This window comes from Coenobita brevimanus, chromosome 98 (genome assembly GCF_032717465.1).
Source record: "Coenobita brevimanus isolate Jiangsu-jjx chromosome 98, ASM3271746v2, whole genome shotgun sequence".
Taxonomy (NCBI): Eukaryota; Metazoa; Arthropoda; class Malacostraca; order Decapoda; family Coenobitidae; genus Coenobita; species Coenobita brevimanus.
Genome location: NC_137051.1, coordinates 5,409,136 through 5,428,359, shown reverse-complemented (window position 1 = coordinate 5,428,359; position 19,224 = coordinate 5,409,136). Strand labels below are relative to the sequence as shown.

Below are 19,224 nucleotides of genomic sequence, written 5' to 3'. Positions count from 1 at the left end.
CCTTCTTTTGCTGTACTCTGTACAGTATAATTATCTTTTACAACAATAAATATTCCAAATTGTTTTAACAAGAGATTTGCTCAGTCAGCATATTGTTGAGAAGCTGGGTTGCTGGCCAGATTGTTCCGGGGAATTCCCGATGTTTGTCGTAGACGGCGCATGCATAGAGCAGGGGGGACAATATTTTCAGGGGGCCCAAATATCTCGCTATACTGGAGCAAGTTATGACAAGACCCTATGTCCATGGCCCACCAGTGGGCCATGGACCACGGGTTGAAGACCACTGCCCTAAGCCATTCCCTTTGCGAGGCCCATTGACCTTTCATTTTCGGTTTTCGGAATTCACAGTTTTCATAGAATACTTCAAATTATTGTTTCATAACACCAGTTTGTGACACCATGGTAAGTACACAACACAATCAGATCAGAATGCTCATTTTTTGTGACATTGAAGGATAACAATATGCATGTAATTACAGCAGCACTTTTCTGGATTTCATCTTGGAATAATCATTAATAACACCACCAAAATCCACACACTTCATGATGTCAGACTTGATCGTCAGCAGAGCCAGGTTACGCAGTGTGTCCTGGTTCATGGTTGACCTCAGGTGACTTTTCACCCACTTTATGTAGCTCAGGTTGAGCTACATAAAATCGTCAGAAGTTGACAAGAATAATCCAGTAAGACTCTCCCCTGAGCTGAATAAAATCGTCTGAGGTTAACAAGAACAAACCAGAAGAAAACTTGGATTTAAGGAGCCAGTCTGGATATAATGGTCCCTTAGGTATGTCTGAGTTGAATGATTAGTCAAATGGCTTTGTGTGAGGTGATCTCGTGCATTAATTAAGGTGCTACAACTGGGTTTCAGTCAAAGGATTGGTTGGGGTATTTTGTTCACATATAGAATGCCCCTCAGGGGAGAGTAAACATTGACTTTTGCCTTAAATGTCCAGACTAAGTAACGTAACCATGGGCCCCTACATTTCTCATGGATCAATGAAGGAGTGGATTATGGTTGGAAAAAAATTTACCATCCATGAACAGCAGAAACTACAGTAGGCCTTTTGTCTTTCCTGTAGCCTGTGGTAAGCAGTTCTACACCGTCTGCATTTCCAAGCAACTTAACCCCTTGAATCTGATATTATATTCTTGCTGTTTCGAGACATTTTTTTTTTTCCCCAGCTCTGGAGAGATTTTTAAAATGGGAGAGGTTAGCTGTAGCCTTGATTAATCCTCTCACTGTGAGATCTCGCAGAGCCAGAATAGCTTTGTGGTAGTGCTCACGCATCACAACTATTGGGTTGGCAGTTGTATCCTGCACCAGGGTAGCATATAGCATGAGATGTAGCACTCTCTCCAAGGATCTTTCCTTGACCCGCAGAGCTATATGGTCCATTGGTCCTAGCATGGGGGGTTCACCCTTGTCTTATGAAATATCCCATAAGCAAAACAAAGTCATCTGGTGATGGAATGAATAAAATTAAAACGGTGTTACTAGATTAAATAAAGCATTATCTTTGAACTCTATATGTCCAATCCTTCATAGTACAGTACAGTATTGTAAGAGTTGGCCGTTATGCATGTCTGTTGATACTCAGACTTTGACTTGTGCATTGATGGTAGGAATATAACCAATTTATGCACATAATTTATCCACTATAGTGTATCTTAATTATGACCCTTTCTCTTTTACAGTACTTTATTCTGAAGAGATGATTATTGCAAACTTCTAGCCATTGATTTCTTCTTACTGCATAAGAGTTAAGCTGCATTTGTGATGTACAGTACTCGTGAGAAAGTTAAAAAGAAATTGTTGCTTCCATTTTCCCCTTGGAATCTTGGGGCCTCATAATTATTACTAGGCTCATCATAATTTTACTTTTGTCTGTCTTACATGTAGCATGGGTCATATGGCTTCACCTGATAGCACACCACCATGCTTGTTCTGTGTCAGTTCTATAGTAATACCTCAAGATTTGAGGTCAGCACACACCACTTCATCCCATGTTTTCCACAATCTACCTGGACAAGCACAGGAACCAGATCCAAGGCTATCTGGACCGTTTTTGTGTAGCTATATGTATAAAGCAACATTGTTTCTTTACCACAACATACTGTTCTCATGGATACCAGTATCTTTGAAGAGCACTGAAACTACCCATCCCAGAGAAATAACCACACTATTAAGTGGCCATTAGCTCACCCTTCTAATCATCAACACCAACAAAAACTGCACTTACAAGCATCCTCCTCTGCCCTCACCACAGATTATCATGACTCCCCTCACACCCCAGTGCACTCACTTTCCTCATGTATTTAGAATTGCACAGTAGGCTATTTACTACCTCTACCTGAGAGATGTTTTTAGCTTTAATACACCTTAATATTATTTGGTATACTATTGTTATCACTTTAATATAAAAACAGTTTGCAACAACAATGTCTATCTATCTATCTATCTATCTATTGCCAGACGTCTCAATCCTGTTCGGGGTGACCACAAACAAATCGCCTCCGCGTCACCCTGTCCCCCACCATTTCACAGCCCTGCTCCCAACTCACATCCCCCTCTCTCATATACCTCTCCACCCCATCTCTCCATCTCATCCTTGGCCTCCCCCTCCCTCTCCCCCCCTCCACCTCACTCACATACACTCTCTTCATCAGCCTTTCACCCTCCATCCTCTCCACATGGCCAAACCACCTCAGTGTATTCCTCTTAACGCTTCCTATCACATCCACATCCACACCACAACGCTCCATTATATCCTCATTTGTCAGCCTGTCTCTCCATGTGACTCCACAGGCTCCTCTTAAATAACTCATTTCCACTGCTCTCACTCTTGACTTGTGTCCTTCCAACAATGTCCAAGCTTCACTTCCATTCGTCAGAGTTGGTATCAAAATACTGTCATGTAGTAACTTTTTCACTTCCATGTTCACTTCCCTGTTTCTTATCACTGCTTTCAAGGAACAGCATCCTTTCTTCCCTGCTGCACCCTTTCAAGCACTTCACCCTCCAAACTTCCATCCTTACTCATCACACTACCCAAGTAATTAAACATACTCACATTTTCCAATTCCTCCCCATCCAACCTCATTGTACATTCACTACCTTCACCTCTCTCAAAGACCATCACCTCTCTCAAAGACCATCACTTTACTCTTCCCTACATTCACCTTTAGATTCCGTTTCTTACACACCCTCCCAGACTCATCCACCAAGCCTTGCAGCTCCCCTTCGTCTTCACTCAACAACACAGTATCACCTGCAAACAACAGTACAGGGAGTTTCCAAACACTACCCTCTCTCACCAGGGCCACTCCAACATCCACTTATCCTACCTTGTACGGTACCTCTTTTAATACCCCATCCATGTACAGATTGAACAACCATGGGGACATGACACATCCCTGTTTCAACAACAATGTACACGAGGATATTGAGGTCTGATATACGACATAAATCACTACAGTAAGTAAGGGGGGCCACAAAATCTCCAAAAGCCATTCTGGATATGAACCTGTCTCATAGCACAGATTTGTGTGTGCCAAAACTACAATCCTTTAATAATAACAATACTGTTTATCCCCTTGATATCCATTCTCTTTACAAGACCATAGCATCTAAGGTAATACTATATATCTATTACTGATCAACTGGCTTTCTTACTCCACATCTCATGTACCTTATATATAACCTGAGCTGATCCATTCCACTGCCTCAATCATCTATCACCTGTACAGCAAATGATTTACCTGAAAAGAGATACAGATGATTAAAATTAATAATGTGTATACAGAGTATATATAAAAAGACTGTACTAAAGTGTGCAAACTTTATTTACATTCACCATATACTTGTTCAGCTGCAGACTGTTATACACATTTAGAAATAATATATAAAAGTACAGTATTAAATCAAGGCATGTCACCCTCTAAAAACAATACTCATTTCTGTACATAAAGAAATTTGTACTTATAAGAATTACCATACCTATCCATTCAGTCAACAAGTATGAATGTACAGTTTACATCATATTATACAGATACTGTGTATATTTCCTTTTATATTTGATAATTAATGTAACATTATAAATTATAGTGATCCCTTGGTTATTGTGCACAGTTGTACCTCTCCTAGGGCATGATAAAGAAACCACAGAACCTGTGGGATTTGTCCTAATTGGTACTGTACCAGGGAACCACTCGTATGTCCAAATTTTCCACTTTATAACAATTTAGACCCACTAAATACATACATACTGTTATGGTATCACAAACATATAGAGGCATGGTTAGGTTAACAGAAAATTATTGAAATGGCATAACATGGAAGAAACACATACCATATAGAGGTCTGTGATGGCCTTGAGGTATGGGAATTCTGTGGCTAGGGGGTGAAGAGTTAGTGGTCCCCAACACCTGGGATTAATTCCTCAAGTTGGGACTCATTTTTAAATCCCTGAAAGCCATGAGAAACCACAGATACTTTACAATCACTGAAAGCAGAAAGCACCTCAGGTGTGTGATAATGGTGTTTTTTCTGGCAAAAAATGTATGATAATGGGAGGAGTGCAGATTTTCAACTTGCAGTGATACAGAAAACCATTGTAACCAAGTGTGTGATAATCAAGAGATCACTGTATTTACCATCAAGATACTGTATTCCAAAACTGGGAGAAGCCAGACAGTTTGGTTTATACCTCATATAATTTTTCAGTTCATTTTCCAGAGCCACAGTGCATTCATGTCAACTTCTGCATCATGATAAAAAAAAAAAAAAAAAAAAAAATCACACTGCCATCAGTGCATCTGTCATCTAATCCTGTGTTACCCCATCAGGAGCACAGTAACACTGCCAGATGACTTTATTCAGATTAGGGAACACCTCCCTTGATGAGAGGGTTAGATGTGATCTCCACTGGCCTCTTCGCTATCACAACAGAGTTTAGGAAGCTAAGTAAAATCATCTGGCAATACAGTAATAATAAGAAAATGACACTGATATTACTGTAAAAAGAAGCTTGTCCAAGTACCTTCACCATTCCATCCATCATCCAATCCTATGTTGCCCCAAGAGAAGTGTAGCAGCCCAGGGCTAGGCAAGTTGGTCCTGACATTTAAGTTGAAAATGACCAGCCTCACTCATCCCTGAGTGGCATTACATGAGCAATAAACCACAGCCATCCCTCGGATATAAACCTACAAAGGCTCGATCTGATTGGAGCACCTTAATTACCCACTAAACCACCGTGCCATAATTAGGTTATATGGTTACCACCCAGTGCAGTAAATGGTTTCCTGGTGTACAGGAAACCACTTGGCTTGTCACTCAGTGTAGAGTCACCCAAAGTCAGAAGGAAGAGGAAAGAATGAAGGAAAGAAAGACAGAAGAGGAAGGAAGGAAGAGAGGAATGGGCAGACACCCAAAGCAGCACTACATCGAGTGACGGTGAGCGCCCCCACATACCACAGTAGTGTTGGTAAATAACATGTAAAAATACATAAATTTACAGTTCAGTGCACAACATTCAGCAAGAAATTCACACCAACACCCATAACTCTTACATTCATGACAAAATACCTGTAGCACATTATGGCTAGCATATCACTCTTATATTTTACAAAATTACTTTAACTCCTACCTAAGTATCACAGATGCCCACAGTCACTGGTTTAACCCGCTGGGTGCCAGCAAACTTCGGACCCTCATGGAGGCGTGGAGCCAGCCAATTTTCGACCTTTTCTCTTTTTTGATAGATAGGTTAGAAATGATGAGAAAACATGAAGAACAACCATAAAAGTACTCATAGAAGCCATTTAGGTCGATTTTGAGGTCGATTCTCCCTAACCAGGCAGCTGAAAACTTCCGAGCAACGTCCATAGACTTTATTGGCTGCCTCCGACACCCATTAAGTTGAGGTAGGAGATCTTCATTTTCTTCATCGGCAACTATGCTATTCGAGCCAAAAACACTCTTGTTGGGTATACTGATGATACAGGAAAGCCTAGAGAGGCGCAGGAATATCTCAGCCAATTTTTTGGCACCTAATTTGAATTTTCAAATTTTGGCAAATACCTGTACATCGAATTGTCAACGTACATGTATGTCAATGGCGCTGTCTGTGCAAATAGGGGCCAATGTACATGTATGTCGTTGGCACGGTGCGGGCTAAGGAACTAAAAACACTATGTACTCTAAATATCAGCAACAATATGAGCTGTACCGTCACAACCGTATCTACAGTTTATTAAAATATCTCTACAAACATGCAGCTCTTAATTAATGCTTCATCAACTTTTCCATCTCAACTTCAGTCACAGAAAAGCCAACATTATCTAATTACTGATGACAGTTATGTCTTAGGCTACTTTCATATTGAACTGTTTCACTTTTTGCAGAAATATCGATATATGAATATCACCTTTCTTTTAAAGTTAAACAAGGTTTACCTGCCTCTTAACTGTGCTTCTTAAGCAGTTCACCTTAGAATTCATAACTGGCAGAGAATGTGTGGAAGAGAGGGTGGGGTTAATCCTGTTCAGGTGGAGTGCTATACAGTACCTGGATGTTGGGATGGAGAACAAACAGAGAGAAGACACAGGTGTTCAAAAGATGGTATAATATTCTTGAATGGTAGCACACCTGCCAAAGTTATAAGAAAATAGGTAACAGAGAGGTCTGAGAAAGGTGTGCAAGGGCCATATGAATGTCATAGCATATCTTCCTCAGTGGATTATTATACATATTCCATCCATCCATCCATCATCTAATCCTGTGTTGCCCCATGAGAAGCGTAGGAGCCCAGGGCTAGCCAAGTTGGTCTTGACATTTAAGACGAGAGTGACCAGCCTCACTCATCCCTGAGAGCCATTATGTGAGCAATAAACCCCAACCACCACCTGGATATAATCCTGCATTGGCTCAGTCCGACTAGAGCACCTTAATTACCCACTAAACCACCAGGTGCCATAACTTGGTTATATGGTTACCACCCAGCATAGTAAATAGTTTCCTGGGTATACAGGAAACCATTTGGCCTGTCACTAGTGTAGAGTTGCCCATAGGCAGAAGAAGAAAGAATGACGGAAAGAATGACAAGAGAGAGTGTAATGTCACCCATAGGCAGAAGGAAGAGGAAAGAATGACAGAAATAATGACAGAAGAGGAAGGAAGGAAGAGAGGGAAAGGCAGTCACCTGAGGGCAGCACTACAGCAAGTTAGTGGATGGTGAGTGCCCCCACCTACCACAGGGTGCCCTCACTTACATCTTAATATTTGCTTGTATGATATTTATATCGTCTGAATATTGATACTGTGCAAAATTAACATGCCAGTAAAGTCTATCTATCTATCAATTGCCAGACGCCTTAATCCTGTACGGGGTGGCCACAAACAAATCGCCTCCACGTCCCCCTGTCCCTCGCCATTTCACTGCCCTGCTCCCAACGCACACACCCCTCTCTGATATACCTCTCCACTCCATCCCTCCATCTCATCCTCAGCCTCCCCCTCCCTATCCCCCCCTCCACCTCACTCACATACACTCTTCTCGTCAGTCTCTCACCCTCCATCCTTTCCACATTATGTTTTACCCCCTTCGAGGTGGATAAACTACCGTAGACCAATAAATTAAAGGGTGGATGAGCTGCAAACTCCTGTTGGTAGCATCTGATAACTGAAAAATCTTCAGTCACATTTTGGGGATCAAACCTATATAAGTCTGTCACTCCAACTGCAGCATTCTAATAATTAGACCACCAAGTGCCAGTTAATAATATGCAAGAGGATAATAAGGTGTACTATGCAAAATAAATCATTAATGAAGAAGTGCTGCAAAATTTCCTATGGTAATGAAAATGTCAGGCTAAGTGCAGAAGTCTATACAGGATGAAGTGACATTACTATATTCTTGATGGCACAGAGAACTTCATAGCACTTCACCCTTAGTGATTTTCTCAGCAAACTGCATATTAACCCCTTCATGTATGGTATATATAACTCCTTCAATATGGTGATGCATATATTCTTTTGGTGAGGGAGGGGGATGCCTTCTCATGGTGGCACAGATATAGCCTGGCAGCTTTGTTAATATACTTTGCCTTTTGGTGCTGGAGAAGGATACCTTCTCATGGGTGCACAGATATAGCTGGGTAGCTTCGTTAACTGGTTATACAAAAGTCCCTCAATTTCCTCTCTATCTTCGGAAAGGAAGGGGGGGAAACTCCAATGCAGGGTCCACCAGGTACACATTCAGTTGAGCATGAGGTTGCAACTATTGCTGTATTAGTACTACTCTGCCTTTTATTCCCGCTACCATCAGACAATCTTATTAATTTTACAAGAGATTGTTTGATCCACAAGAGTTAGATACAACTTCCATTCAACAATTTAGTACCAGAGGGATTTCTTAAGGTGAATAAAATCATATTAATATATCAAGAATGTACCAAAAAATACATTACCAAATCTGAGGGGTTCATTTTTTTCCTGCCTTCTTTAGATGATTTTATTCTGCTCAGGAAAAAAAATCAAGTTGTGAAAAGTTCATGGAGGCTGTATTAAACCTTGTCACTACAAATTGGGGAGGCAGTGGCTCAATCGGTAGAGAGGTGGCCTGCAGTCCAACTGGACCCAGGTTCAAATCCACACTGAGGCAGGGAACAGTTTAAGGATTTGTATTTCATGAAATCAGACTTTACTGATTTACCAGAAGACGCGCCAACATGTCGTAAAAATACCCCCGCTGATACCATTACATCAGTCCAGTATGAGACAGCCCTAGCATGTATTCAGTATGGACGGTGGGTGTTAGCACCAAAGTGGTGACATGTAGAGGTGTATGCTATGTAGGAGGACTACTGGGCCTTGAGAGCAGGCTGTGAAGCCTATGCCCAGGGTTGGACACATTTATTTATAAAAAAAAAAAAAAAAAAAAAAAAAAAATGGTTGTCCAAAGTTAACAAAGTCATCTGGGGATAACAAGAATAAACTAAAAAGATACATCATTGGATGGAAGAGGTTAATACTGTCATGTGTGCCAGTTATGTCCTGTTCATATCAATACAATATGCAGCAGTTTTAATTCAAAGAATATTAAGGTGTAATGTGCGAAAGATGTATTAAGAAGTCCTTTGTCACTGAGAGTAGGGTCCATCATCAACTAATCCACTATTATCTCATCAGAAGCAGAGGGATTTGGGGCTAGGATATTAAGTCCAGACATTTAAGGCAAGAGTGACCAGTTTCTTGCACGTCAGTGGCATTTCTAGAGCAATGAACCCCAAACTCCTCTCACAATTACACCCTTGTCAGCCACAAGTGTTTGAAACACTTTAACTCACTAGACCACAATGCACTGTCTAAAACGTGTAATGTATGAGGGCAGTGGGGCTAATGCATTACAGTAATAAACATCCTGAAGGCCCACCCTTTATCTCTCTAGGTGCAGCAGAGAACTGCCCCAGAAAGAGGGAAGTGCTCACACACAGCAAGGATCCATGGTCAAAAATTCATCCCATTATGCAGAGAGCAATGATAACAACACTGGTCCCCAACATGGCATAGGTGATAGTGCTGATCTTCGCAGGGGGTGGAGAAAATGCTTCATGCACCATGATCCGTACTATATTGGAGACAGGGCTGTGGAAGAAAAAAATCCTACTGAATTTAACTCCTATAATCAAATGATTCATTCATTCATCATCTAATCCTACGTTGCCCCATAAGCAGCATAGGAGCCCGGGGCTAGGCAAGTTGGTCCTGACATTTAAGATGAGAGTGACCAGCCTCTCATCCCTAAGTGGCATTACGTGAGCAATAGCCCCAATCACCCCTTGGATATAAACCTTCAACGGCTCAATCCGACTGGAACTCCGTAATTACCCACTAAACCACCAGACGCCACAATTTGGTTATATGGTTACCACCCAGCACAGTAAATGGTTTCCTGGTGTACAGGAAACCATTTGGTTTGTCACTCTGTGTAGAGTCACCCACAGGCAGAAGGAAAAATGAAGGAAAGAAAGACAGAAGAGGGAGTGTAAAGTTACCCGTAGGCAGAAGGACAAGGAAAGAATGAAGGAATGAAAGACAGAAGAGGATGGAAGGAAAGAAGGATGGAGGAGAGGAAATGGCAGACACCCGAGTGCAGCACTACATCGATTGAGTGCATGGTAAGCGCCCCCACCTACCACAAATACTTTTTCTATTTTATTCTTTCCTCCATCAGATTATATTCAACCTGGGACACTTTCAGTAATGAATGGGTTAATGAAGGCTCAAGTTGAAAAATTAACTCTAAAGCTAAGTACAGTAAATTCATCAGGCCATTCCCAGGAAAAAAAAAAAAAAAAACAAAATCATCTGTTTGTTCCAAGAATGAAATGAAAAAAACATGTCTTCAGATTGGAGGGGTCAACAGCATATGCATAATTCACTATAATGTATATTTCTACAGATTTCATCTAGGTAATGTGATGTGCATCCAAACAGAAAAAAACTCCCTAAAAATATAATCCAGGTGGTTAGGACTGTGTGACACAGCCAAGATTCTGGGGGCTTGAATGGTGCGTCAATAAATGTCTGGCCCATTTCACCAAGCATATTGTTGATAGCTTCTCTCTCATGCTTTCTCTTTCCTTGTTTTCTGGGCCCTACCAGTACCTCATCTATCTTTATGTCAGAAAGAAGGCCATGATGATGATAATGACAGTTGTACAAATTAATATAAATACTGTACAGTCAATCGTCAAGTAACACGGATGACAGGGACTGGACAAGGACCGTGCTACTCAAAAAATATGTCTGCATGTATTGTATATCAGTACACTGTGTTCTGGCGACTTTCCAAAACTCTCGCTTTTACCCATTCTTACCACCCTGCCCCACATAAATTACCCCCTAATTATATCCACCATCAGGTAAAACAATGAGAGAGATATAAGTATGGTAATGAAGAATATGAATGGTATTAAAACAGCATTAACAAAAACAAAAGTTAGGCTGGATACTTGTGTGTTGTTAATGTGTAGCTCTGCAGCAGTCTCCCCCCACCCCCCACCCTCTACCCTCAATGTTGTTGTTGTCATTGTAGTGATGTTGCTGCTCTTGCACTTCCTTCTTGAACATCTAAGTCAAATCCTTCAAAGTTCAGGATTGAAACAATGGAGCTGACCTCATCATTGGAGGTGTATGTACCCAGATGTAAGCTGGCCCACTGTGGTGAGTTTGGCAGGTGATGTCATTGCATGCGACTATCAAATTCCATCACCAGGCCAGCTGACACTTCCCATGTAAGATCGAGATTTTCCCAGTGTTGATTTTGAGCTGCTGCATTATGATGATTGTTTTAGAACAAAAACGTGTTACTCAACTTCACGTTACTCAAGGATCAAGTGCATTATGTATAGGGATGTTTCTGAAATCTACTTCTCTTAATGAAGTTTGGGATGATGATTATATTGGCTTGAACTTTGAATTCTGAAGAAACTTAATTTCATATGGTAAAAATATTTGTGACAACTAGCAATCTGCAAAACAAACCCTCTGTAGCTAATATCGTGGCTAATCTACCACTGTCATATTGAAAAAATGAATGCTAAAAAATGTATTAACTCTGAAAGTTTCAGCATACCACAAATATCTAATGTCATCATCATCTTCACCCTTATTCCCACAAAAATGAGTTGGATAACATCTACAGTGCTACTGTACTGGTACATGGATATAATGAGTTGACTGATTACCTGTATACATTTGCAAAAGTAGAAAAATCACATGAAAGCACTCAAGATGGGCTACAATTAAATTATCCTACTGAGTGTGGAAAAAAATGTGAAAATGTAAATAATGATGCCTTATTTTGCTATAACTACAACAGCACTTTCGTGGTTAACTGGCTCTGTAGGGTGAACCATACGTTTAGTTAAAGGGCCAAGGGGAATGTTGCCATACCCTACTGACCTCCTGTTATTAGCCTCATCCAGTGCACACACAGCCACGTAGTAAAGGGTGTTCTCTGTGAAGCTCTCCGTCAGGTTGAATGAGATCTCTACCTTCTCACCAAACTCTGGAGGGACCTGATTTGTGGTGTTCTCTGGGTCAGGCCAAATGAGTGTTGAAGCATTGTTTGATGGAGGGAGATTATTAAGCTGGGTTGTGATATATATCTCATACTTGGAAGCTGTGGATGGAGAGAAAAAAAAGGACTAATAAAGTGATACAGCACATTTCATAAATACAAATGATGCTTTCAATATACAGGTCTATTTTGCTATCTATCTGCAGCTAGACACCTTGATCCCAGAGGTTATTTGATAAAAAGCTATGCAATTTTCTACAGCCAAGGACATAATTACTAAATCACTTCATTACGATATATACTGGTAATGAGACAGTGAACAATGGGCTTGAAAACCCAGTAGTGCAATTTTCAGAGCCTAACAAACATTTCTGAATACTGTACCGTATTATGTAAGAGTAGTACGGTATGACTGTTCAACTAAAGTGTGGACCTATATTACTGTATACAACTGTACTTAGACTCTGGTTGTCTACTTTTACTCACTTGTATAAAATTATATCTGACTCTGTTTTCAGAAAATATTGCAGCCATAACTTACCAGAGCCCACGTCAAAATCATCCCCGACTGCTGTGAATTCCAGGTCTATTTTGTCTCTGGACACAGCTTTGACTTGCAGGTCAACCAATCGAAAGGGAGCCAGATTATCCTCTTCATCATTATGTGGTACACTCTTCACCTAAGAGAGATGGGGATCTCATGCTGGATTGACTGATGATGGCCACAAATATGGGATGGCATAAATAAACATATATGAACACCATAAATCAGGAACACAATACACTAAGAGCACAGTGACGGACCACTTGCACCAAGTAACAAAAGTACTCCCAAACAGGAACCATATGGAAATGAAAGGCAAACACGTCATTGCTTCAGCACAGGATCTATTACACCATTATGGGTTTCTAGTCTTTGGTTCCTTCTTTGTATAAAAAAAGTAAATTTATTTTGCACCCACCACCACCACAAAGAAACTATCTCTCATCACAAAACAGATTTCCTCAACATCCCTCCTCCACCCAACACTAAACTTCACAAACATGTACACGAAAACACAGCCATCACAGCCATCCACGATCTCCGGCCAAGCAGCATCCTTTGTGAAACTCCACCAGACATTCATCCTCAGAAAATACCCTTACCAAAAAAACATGAGTACAGTTAGCCAGACTACAATGTGGCCATTACTCGTCCCTGCTTCAGAAAAAAAAAAAAATCAGCCACTACAGTTGACTCTCACTATATCGAACCTTGATGCAACAGATTTTTCATTTATCGAGCACCTGTGAGCCCAATGAACTTCTGTTGGCTATACCAAACAAAGGTCAGTATTGTAAATGCGGAGGAGCAGTGTACAATACATGTGCTTCCTACTCTTTTTACTTCAAACTGGCCTGCAACTGCCCCTCTCCCCATCATGACTGCTGAGTTTTAATAACAGATTATAGTAATACTGTACTAGTCATGATGAAGTGCTGTGACAAGGTTGTGAAATAAGCTGCAAAAGGGTGAAATTATGGTCCAAGTTAGTGTAAAATGGAAATAGTTTTCATTTACAGTACTAGAATATGATCCTGTAGTCATTTATTTTCAATTATGTGGTTGGATTCCAATGAGAGAGGGAAGGAGTGGCCCTCAGATTTATCGAACTTTCAGCTTTATTGATCCAGTTTCCCCCCTTCCAAGTAGTTCAATATAGCAAGGGTCTACTGTATAGTAGTAGATGGGGGCACCCACCCATTATGCACTTGCTTGATGTAGCACTGCCTTCATGTGACTCCATATTGAGTGACAACCTGAATGATCTGCAAAACAAATGATGTCTCATGGTCTAGTGGATGAAGATGCTCCAACAGGCTGAAGCTCATCTATCTATCTATCTATCTATTACCACATGCCTCAATCCCGAAAAGGGTGGCACAAACAATCACCTCCATGTTGCTCTGTCCCCTGCCATTTCACTGCCCTGCTTCCAGCTCACACCCACCTCTCTCATATACCTCTCCACTCCATCCCTCCATCTCATCCTTGGCCTCCCCCTCCCTCTCCCCCCACTCCACCTCACTCACATACACTCTCCTTATCAGTCTCTCACTCTCCATCCTCTCCACATGGCCAAACCACCTTAATGTGTTTCTCCTAACATTTCCTATCACATCCAGAGCCACACCACAACGCTCCCTCACTTCCTCATTTGTCAGTGTCTCTACATGTGACTCCACATGCTCCTCTCAAATAACTCATTTCCACTGCTCTCACTCTTGACTTGTGTCCCTTCAACAAGGTCCAAGCTTCTCTACCATACGTTAGAGTTGGTGTCACAATACTGTCATGTAGCAACTTTTTCACTTCCATGCTCACTTCCCTGTTTCTTATCACTGCTTTCAAGGAACCAGCAACCTTTCTTCCCTGCTGCACCCTTCCAAGCACTTCACCCTCCAAACTTCCATCCTTACTCATCACACTACCCAAGTACTTAAACGCACTCACATTCTCCATTTCCTCCCCATCCAACCTCACTGTACATTCACTGACTTCACTTCTCTTGAAGACCATCACTTTACTCTTCCCTACATTCACATTTAGATTCCGTTTCTTACACAGTCTCCCAAACTCATCACCAGGCCTTGCAACTCCCCTTCATCTTCACTTAACAACACAGTATCATCTGCAAACAACAGTACAGGGAGTTTCCAAACACTGCCCTCTCTCACCAGGGCTGCTTCAACATTCACTGCCCTACCTTATATCTCTTTTATAACCCATCTATATACAGGTTGAACAACCATGAAGACATGACACATCCTTGTTTCAATCCAACCTTCAAATAGGAAAATTCACTTAATTCACTATCCACACGCACTGCAACCTTCGCACCTTCATACATACTCTTCACAGCCTTCAACAACTTCCCATCTACTCCATATATTCTTAATACTTTCCACAATCCTTGTCTGTCCACCCTGTCATATGCTTTCTCCAAATCCATGAAGGCTCCATACAACTTCTTTCCCTTCTCTAGAAACTTTTCCACTAAAGATCTAGGAATGAATATTTGATCTACACAACATCTTCCCTTCCTAAAACCTCCCTGGTCTTCTCCAACTAATCCCTCTGTTATTTCCCTAACTCTGTCAATAAGTATCCTACCATATAATTTTCCTGTTATACTAAGAAGGCAAATGCTCATCATAACTGTTTATTTGCATGGGACATTTTGAACTTATTTCTTACCTAATGCCACTCAGTGATTAGCAAGGCTGGTCAACCTTGCCTTAAATGTATGAAATAAGTAGTCTAGCCCCAGACTCCTACACTCCCAGTGAGGCAAAAAGAATTGGTTGATAAAGAGATACACAGACAATGCACTGTGCCCTCATGATAATGTATCTCCCCACACCACAATAGTTACTCACCTCATGCACCTTACTATCACAACACAGACAATCTATCAACATAACCTTAACAAAAGATTTCAAGGAGTGTCTGGCTGAAGTGGCCATTTTCCTGCAGTCCACTGGGTTAACATCAAAATGAGCCAGAGGTAACAACAATAAATCAAAATAACATTATCAAATAACTTCAAATATCAAATGTTCAATTACTTTTTCATATACCTTAAACCTGACAGGTACATACATTGAAGTTCCCAATAACTGCAAGACGAGTGAAGTTGCCAGTTTCCTTCTCATAGTTAGGGTCAGTTGGGATGCGGCTGCCACAGCAGTATGTTGGTGGGTCTGTGGGCAAGAGATACAGTGAGTAAAGCTGATATGTTTATCCTGTCTAACTAATGTACTGATATGAAAAGGTAAGGGTGAAAAATAAGTTATACCTTTTGAAGCACAGTACAATCCAGTGTTTTGTAAGGATACGTAACTATGAGCATATGGGAAGCATATCATCATAACAGGAAGTAGTAGCAAATTTCCTGTTACTCTATATGAGATGTAGAGACCTGAGTATTGGGTACTACAGTCTAGAAATTGAAGGGATCAAAGAACAACGTACACCGCTGATACCATCACATGATCGACAAACCAATGGTAACCTAAAAGCTAAGGTCTTAAAATTATTAACCAGATATGATCATATAAATACTGATCTCTTCAGTTGAATTATATAGTTTTGTTTTATTTTTTGCCCTTTCCTCTACATCCTTCTTTCCTTCATTCTTTCCTCTTCCTTCTGCCTATGGGTGACATTACACTCCCTCTTCTGTCTTTCTTTCCTTCATTTTTTCCACTTCCTTCTGCCTATGGGTGACTCTACACTGAGTGACAAGCCAAATGGTTTCCTGTGCACCAGGAAACCATTCATTATGCTGGGTGGTAACCATATAACCAAATTTTGGCACCTGGTGGTTTAATGGGTAATTATTGCGCTCCAATCGGATTGACCCAGTGAAGGTTTATATCCAAGGGGTGGTTGGGGTTTATTGCTCATGTAATGCCACTCAGGGATGAGTGAGGCTGGTCACTCTCATCTTAAATGTCAGGACCAACTGCCTAGCCCCGGGCTCCTACGCTCCTCATGGGGCAATGTAGGATTGGATGATGGATGGATGGATGTTTTATTTTTTCTAAATTATCTTATTTAGCTATGGAGTACTCCCAAGTAGTGAAATGGTTACATTCATTATCTAAACTTTCAGTTTTAAATGTCTCTTATGGTAAATGAATTTGGTAGGAGACAGCAATAATAAAAAAAAAAATACATCATCAGATTGAAGGAGTTAAGCTTACCTTCAGGCTTGACTGACAACCCACAGGAGGCAGTCACAGGAGAGCGGATGTCAGCTGAGAGAAGGTATGAGTTATCCAGCCTGTAGGTTGTATCATCTTTACCCCATGCCTGTGAACAGACTAGGCCTCAGCTGTATATCCTACATGTATACAATACAGTAATACAGAAGTATAGAGTGATAACAACCAATCCAATAATCACCCAATCCAACACTGTACTGGCCCATCAGGTGCACAGGGGTCATGGGCTTGCCAATTCATCGAACTGTCCCTTATCAGTGCACCTGCTTTATCAACTTCCATATCTTCTTGGCCTAACAACCCTCCTCCTGTCTTCAAGCTGACTTCAATATACTGTACTGTTTTACCAACTTTTTCATACTCATTTTGTTATGACCATACCAAGTATGTACACTCTTTTTTACTATACTGTCAACAAATATTTCATGAATCAAATACTGTAATTCTTATCCTGTCCTATTCACTCTTGTATTTCACAGGGGACTATGGTGATAGCTCTCCTACTTCCTTTTACCATTTCTGGCGATGTCCAACTCCATCAATCAGTGAGAAATAGTATGATGACAATGCTGATGACTTATTACTGATGATGATGATGATGACAATAATGGATGATGGTGATAACGAATAACGATGAATGATGATGACAATGATGGTGGATGATGAATACTATCAATACAACAATGGAATGAATAAGCACTGACGGCTTATGAATTTTAGGAAAACTATCTGTGCAGCTCTAGTCCCAATATGACTGCATATAAGTACAGTACTACCACTAATAAACATCCAGTACATTACTAATGAGTGGTACTAAGAATCCCCCAGTTTAGTAATAATCTTATCAAGAACAAGAGTTCAGTCCCCAAGCGCTGAGTGTGGGTTTTTCAATTGTGCAATCCACCATGGTCTTGTCATCTATTCTCAAATGTATTGGGGTAGCCCAGTCTGCATCTCAACAGAGGTACAGTATTATGGGATTGGCTACTCTTGTTTGTACACTGCTGCACTAGCCTCGTGGTTTATATGATCTGGACTACAGCAACTTTGCCTCAGACCCTCCAATGTTCTGGGTTATTCAGGGCCCTCAAAGAGGTACTAAGCAACTGTCTGCCACTTTTTTTTCTTTATAAACATTCCAATACTATGAAACTGTGTACCAGCAAGAGGCTAACCATGACAGTGAAGGTGTGCACGCCTGTGGTGGTGAGGTTGGAGAGGAGGCGGGAGTAGATGCCGTCGCCCTTCATGGTGTCTGTTCCAGTGCCAGAGTCAAGCAGAGTCAGGCTGTAGGTAGCATTGTTTGGCATGGTAACCTCCAACCTGTACAGCAGTGGGAGGTGGAGAGGGGGTGAGAAATTGACAGGGATGATGTGGGGGGAGAGGGGGATTTGGAGAGGGAGGGGAATACAAAGAGGAAGGAAAATGAAAAAGAGTGGGGATCATAAAAGGCAGGGAGATGTGATGAGGAAGGCGAGAAGTGAAGAGCAGGGAGTTGTGAAGTGTGACGCATAAAGGAGTGAGGGGGACATGGAGAGGAGGAAGAGATGTGAAGAGAACAGAGAGATGTGGAGAGGAAGGGAGATGTGAAATACAGTGAGGGAGACACGGAGAGGAGGGGGAATGACATAAAGAGGAGAAAGAGATGTGACGAGGAAGGGGAGATATGAAGTGTGAAGGGGTATGGAAAAGAGGGGAACATATAGGGAGGGAGGGAGATATGGAGATGTGAAGGAGACACATGTGGATAGGTAAGGGAGAGGTAGAATAGGAGGGAAGTATGGAAAAGGGAGGGAAATGTGGAGGAAAGGAGCAGATGGAAGGAAGATGGGAGAGAAGAGGAAGATGTGAAAGGGGAGAGATAGATGCTAATGTGAGTGCAGTCTGGAGGGTACCTCTGACATAAAAGGTAGAACATCAAGGATATACAAATAAAACAAGATAACTACAGTATATCATTATGAAAGGTTTCCCATAAGATGAACAAAACTGGTGGCAGCAAGAATGACATAACAGAACATACTGCGGAAATAGATAAACTGTCTCACTTTAAGAGGTTTCCCCAATTTGAATTAAGTTGTCTGGTTGCAGTGAGAATTTCAAAGAAAATGTCACTATACTGAAGAAGTTACACAGAAACTTGATTTTAGCTCTCTTTCAACAGGATTGTCCTTTAAGCTGCATAAATATGCTCATGAGAAGTAATGCTATCATACTGAAGAGGCTAAAAAGTGACTGAATATAACTCCTGTTATGAAGTGCTTCAATCCAAGTGACATCTGTTTTCAGGTTACTTTTGCAGCTACTAGGTTGGTTTATATAATTCAGGAAAAGCCTCTTGCATTACAGGGGTTTATTAACTAC

The 19,224-nt window shown here is 41.1% G+C and overlaps 1 protein-coding gene across 1 annotated transcript in view; it reads right to left on the bottom strand.

Annotated features, from left to right (window-relative positions):
* The window catches only part of LOC145414179 (calcium-activated chloride channel regulator 1-like), a 54,121-nt gene that overhangs the window by 624 nt on the left and 34,273 nt on the right, over positions 1-19,224 (bottom strand). The window contains exons 13-19 of the mRNA XM_080283745.1: positions 18,036-18,183; positions 16,840-16,948; positions 15,734-15,834; positions 12,632-12,770; positions 11,973-12,192; positions 4,354-4,429; positions 1,245-1,424 (exon numbers count right to left, since the gene is read on the bottom strand). Of these exons, the coding sequence (XP_080139871.1) occupies positions 1,245-1,424; positions 4,354-4,429; positions 11,973-12,192; positions 12,632-12,770; positions 15,734-15,834; positions 16,840-16,948; positions 18,036-18,183 (973 nt within the window). The remainder of the gene's footprint in view (positions 1-1,244; positions 1,425-4,353; positions 4,430-11,972; positions 12,193-12,631; positions 12,771-15,733; positions 15,835-16,839; positions 16,949-18,035; positions 18,184-19,224) is intronic.